The sequence below is a fragment of the Oncorhynchus tshawytscha genome, unplaced genomic scaffold, assembly GCF_018296145.1.
Source record: "Oncorhynchus tshawytscha isolate Ot180627B unplaced genomic scaffold, Otsh_v2.0 Un_contig_3416_pilon_pilon, whole genome shotgun sequence".
NCBI lineage: Eukaryota > Metazoa > Chordata > Actinopteri > Salmoniformes > Salmonidae > Oncorhynchus > Oncorhynchus tshawytscha.
The window spans coordinates 45,001-50,527 of record NW_024608326.1 but is presented as its reverse complement, the minus strand read 5'-3'; the positions used below and the strand labels follow the sequence as shown (position 1 = coordinate 50,527).

General features: G+C 50.6%; 1 protein-coding gene across 1 annotated transcript in view; it reads left to right on the top strand.

Moving 5' to 3' along the window:
- Positions 1-257: 257 nt before the first annotated feature.
- LOC112241242 (adiponectin receptor protein 1-like) overlaps positions 258-5,527 on the top strand; it is a gene marked incomplete at its 5' end in the record, with an annotated part of 13,529 nt that continues 8,259 nt past the window's right edge. Inside the window, 2 exon segments of the mRNA XM_042313039.1 lie at positions 258-296; positions 4,655-4,826. Of these exon segments, the coding sequence (XP_042168973.1) occupies positions 258-296; positions 4,655-4,826 (211 nt within the window).

Genomic DNA, 5,527 nt, shown 5'->3' with positions numbered 1-5,527 from the left:
TGTGGAACATCGATCTGGGAGGGTCTGTTGTTCTGACTGGGGGTCTGTTCCGACTGGGGGGTCTGTTGTTCCGACTGGGGTTCTGTTCTAACAGGGTGTTCTTGTGTTCTCAGAGACCCAATGCGCTGGAGTTGCAGAAAGTGACTGATGGAGAGGAGGAGGAGAGAGATGGAGGGATGGACTCTACCTCTGCAGGGGAGGAGGACTTGAAGACTTCAGACGAGGGCTTCATGGGCATGACGCCTCTACTACAAGCCCACCACGCCATGGAGAAGATGGAGGAGTTTGTTCACAAGGTCAGTCTCTCTCTCTCACACACACACTGGTCCCCCTAAGTCTCACCTTGGACATACTCTTGGTCATGTAGTGTATGTGGACTAACCAGTTACCCCTCACATTGACTCTGCACCGGTTCCCCCATCACATGGACTCTGCACCGGTTCCCCCATCACATGGACTCTGCACCGGTTCCCCATCACATGGACTTGCACCGGTTCCCCCATCACATGGACTCTGCACCGGTTCCCCCATCACATGGACTCTGCACACATTGACTCTGTACCGGTTCCCCCTGTACACATTGACTCTGTACTTCCCCCTGCACATTGACTCTGTACCGGTTCCCCTGCACATTGACTCTGTACCGGTTCCCCTCCCTGCACATTGACTCTGTACCGGTTCCCCTCCCTGCACATGGACTCTGTACCGGTTCCCCTCCCTGCACATGGACTCTGTACCGGTTCCCCTGCACATGGACTCTGTACCGGTTCCCCCCTGCACATTGACTCTGTACCGGTTCCCCTCACATGGACTCTGCACATTGACTCTGTACCGGTTCCCCTCCCTGCACATTGACTCTGTACCGGTTCCCCCCTGCACATGGACTCTGCACCGGTTCCCCCCCTGCACATGGACTCTGTACCCCCCCCCTCACATGGACTCCGTGCACCCCCCTGCACATGGACTCTGTACCGTTCCCCCTGCACATGGACTCCGCACCCGTTCCCCCCCTGCACATGGACTCCACCCGTTCCCCCCCTGCACATGGACTCTGTACCCGCACACATGGACTCCGCACCCGTTCCCCCCCCTGCACATGGACTCCGTACCGTTCCCCCCTGCACATGGACTCTGTACCCGTTCCCCCATGCACATGGACTCTGTACCGGTTCCCCCCTGCACATGGACTCTGTACATTGGCCTCCCCCCTGCACATGGACTCCGTTCCCACCATTGTTCCCCCCATCACATTGACTCTGCACGGTTCCCCCATCACATTGGCACCACATTGACTCTGGTTCCCCATCACATTGGCTCTGCATCGGTTCCCCATCACATTGGCTCCGCACGGTTCCCCCATCACATTGGCTCCGTACCGTTCCCCATCACATTGACTCTGTACGGTTCCCCATCACATTGGCTCTGTACCGGTTCCCCATCACATTGGCTCCGTACCCGTTCCCCCATCACATTGGCTCTGCACGTTCCCCATCACATTGGCTCCACCGTTCCCCATCACATTGACTCCGACTCACATTGACTCTGTACCGTTCCCCCCATGCACATGGACTGTACCGTTCCCTCATCACATTGGCTCTGTACCCCCATCACATTGACTCTGTACCGGTTCCCCCATCACATTGACTCTGTACATCACATTGACTCTGTACCGGTTCCCCATCACATTGACTCTGTACCGGTTCCCCCATCACATTGACTCTGTACCGGTTCCCCCACATTGACTCTGTACCGGTTCCCCCATCACATTGACTCTGTACCGGTTCCCCCATCACATTGACTCTGTACCGGTTCCCCATCACATTGACTCTGTACCGGTTCCCCATCACATTGACTCTGTACCGGTTCCCCATCACATTGACTCTGTACCGGTTCCCCCTCACATTGACTCTGTACCGGTTCCCCCATCACATTGACTCTGTACCGGTTCCCCATCACATTGACTCTGTACCGGTTCCCCCCCACATTGACTCTGTACCGGTTCCCCCTCACATTGACTCTGTACCGGTTCCCCCCCACATTGACTCTGTACCGGTTCCCCCATTGACTCTGTACCGGTTCCCCATCACATTGACTCTGTACCGGTTCCCCATCACATTGACTCTGTACCGGTTCCCCATCACATTGACTCTGTACCCCCCATCACATTGACTCTGTACCGGTTCCCCATCACATTGACTCTGTACCGGTTCCCCATCACATTGACTCTGTACCGGTTCCCCATCACATTGACTCTGTACCGGTTCCCCCACATTGACTCTGTACCGGTTCCCCATCACATTGACTCTGTACCGGTTCCCCATCACATTGACTCTGTACCGGTTCCCCATCACATTGACTCTGTACCGGTTCCCCCACATTGACTCTGTACCGGTTCCCCACATTGACTCTGTACACATTGACTCTGTACCGGTTCCCCCCACATTGACTCTGTACCGGTTCCCCCACATTGACTCTGTACCGGTTCCCCCTCACATTGACTCTGTACCGGTTCCCCCACATTGACTCTGTACCGGTTCCCCCACATTGACTCTGTACCGGTTCCCCCACATTGACTCTGTACCGGTTCCCCACATTGACACATTGACTCTGTACCGGTTCCCCCACATTGACTCTGTACCGGTTCCCCCATCACATTGACTCTGTACCGGTTCCCCATCACATTGACTCTGTACCGGTTCCCCATCACATTGACTCTGTACCGGTTCCCCCACATTGACTCTGTACCGGTTCCCCATCACATTGACTCTGTACCGGTTCCCCCACATTGACTCTGTACCGGTTCCCCCACATTGACTCTGTACCGGTTCCCCACATTGACTCTGTACCGGTTCCCCCTCACATTGACTCTGTACCGGTTCCCCCTCACATTGACTCTGTACCGGTTCCCCCTCACATTGACTCTGTAAAACCTTTTCTCTGTAAAGTGCACCACTTTTGATGAGGGGGACATTTGGACCAGTTTATTCAGCCTGTCATTATCAGAGGTTTGTTCATCTCTCTCTGTCACCCCAGTTGGCATGATTGTCATGTTCAGTAGGGAGAGAAAAACAACATTTGAAAACAGTGAGGTTCTATACATTCACTTATCCAATAGAAGAAATGTATCTGTTGCTAAATGTTTTGCTGTGTGTGGCCCGACTGAACACGGCCCTGCAATATGTACTCTGTGGTGCCTAACCTCTAGAACGGGGGCCAACTAGAAATGGACCTACGCTGCTCACAATTCCTCAGTTGATGGAGACAGACATCTAACTTGTGCTGAAATGGCAAACAGCAGGCTTTCAATTACAGAAATAAATCACTTGATGACTCAGAATTAGTCAACAACAACTGTTTCTCGCTCTCTCCTGTGCCCACCCCTATAGGCTCTGGTCTAAAGTAGTGCACTATGTAGGGAATAGGGCTCTGCTCTAAAGTAGTGCACTATATAGGGAATAGGGCTCTGGTCTAAAGTAGTGCACTATATAGGGAATAGGGCTCTGGTCTATAGTAGTGCACTATATAGTGAATAGGGCTCTGGTCTAAAGTAGTGCACTATATAGGGAATAGGGCTCTGGTCTATAGTAGTGCACTATATAGGGAATAGGGCTCTGGTCTATAGTAGTGCACTATATAGGGAATAGGGCTCTGGTCTATAGTAGTGCACTATATAGGAATAGGGCTCTGGTCTAAAGTAGTGCACTATATAGGGAATAGGGCCCTGGTCTAAAGTAGTGCACTATATAGGGAATAGGGCCCTGGTCTAAAGTAGTGCAATAGGGCTCTGGTCTGTAGTCTAAAGGGAATAGGGCCCTGGTCTAAAGTAGTGCACTATATAGGGAATAGGGCTCTGGTCTAAAGTAGTGGTCTACATAGGGAATAGGGTGCCATTAGGGACCTGTGTGTCCCTGACCAGGTTTGCCTGGAGAGACGGTATCACATGAGTGGTCACCAGAACTTTAGGTGGAACACTGTACACACACCTCACATTTCTCTCCTCTAACACTGTACACACACCTCACATTTCTCTCCTCTAACACTGTACACACACCTCACATTTCTCTCCTCTAACACTGTACACACACCTCACATTTCCCCCTCCTTCTCTCCTCTAACACTGTACACACACCACAGATTTTACCTCTAACACTGTACACACACCTCCCCCTCCTTCTCTCCTCTAACACTGTACACACACCTCACATTTCTCTCCTTCTCTCCTCTAACATCCCTAACACAGATATTACATAGGGAGGTCTGTGGAATAGTAGTCTAACACAGATATTACATAGACTACGGTTCCACAGGCCTCCCTAACACAAATATTACATAGGAGGCCTGTGGAACTGTAGTCTATGGGGAGGCCTGTGGAACAGTAGTCTATGTAATATCTGTGTTAGACTACTGTTCCACAGGCCTCCCTATGTAATATCTGTGTTAGACTACTGTTCCACAGGCCTCCCTAACACAGATATTATCCGGGTGTCCCTTCACCCTGAACATCAAATGGAGATAAGAGAGAAACACACGAAAGAGAACACTCTTTTCATTCCCCTCAGTTGTGTCATTTTATTCGTAACTCAAGTTCAATCCCGCGTCGGAGGAAAACCTAATGAAGTGCTTTTCCGCGCCTCTCCCTGTGTCTTCTCCCCAGGTGTGGGAAGGCCGGTGGCGAGTCATTCCTCATGACGTGCTGCCTGAGTGGCTGAAGGATAACGAGTATCTCCGCCACGGGCACCGGCCGCCCATGCCCTCCTTCAGGGCCTGCTTCAAGAGCATCTTCAGGATCCACACTGAGACTGGCAACATCTGGACTCACCTGCTGGGTAAGAGAGTGGTCAAGTGTGCCAAACACCAAGCTAGCATTTAAATTGAAATATATTTTTCAAACAAAGCTAGTAAATGAATGTCATTTGATGGTGACATTTACTTTGGTTTGAGTGACTTAACAGCTAAATAGATCACACTACACCCTTAGAAACCCACAGCTAATTAGATTAAACTACACCCTTAGAAACCCACAGCTAATTAGATCACACTACACCCTTAGAAACCCACAGCTAATTAGATCACACTACACCCTTAGAAACCCACAGCTAATTAGATCACACTACACACTTAGAAACCCACAGCTAATTAGATCACACTGCACCCTTAGAAACCCTTAGAAACCCACAGCTAATTAGATCACACTACACCCTTAGAAACCCACAGCTAATTAGATCACACTACACCCTTAGAAACCCACAGCTAATTAGATCACACTACACCCTTAGAAACCCACAGCTAATTAGATCACACTACACCCTTAGAAACCCACAGCTAATTAGATCACACTACACCCTTAGAAACCCACAGCTAATTAGATCACACTACACCCTTAGAAACTCACGGGGGGGGTAGAGGTGCACAGCTGAGTCAGACACAGAGGATAAAACAGTGTTTAATACTATGGTTAATCTGCCATGTCGTAACGTCCTGCCCTAATCACTAGTAATGGTGTTAACGTTCCCCGCTCTCTGCTCGA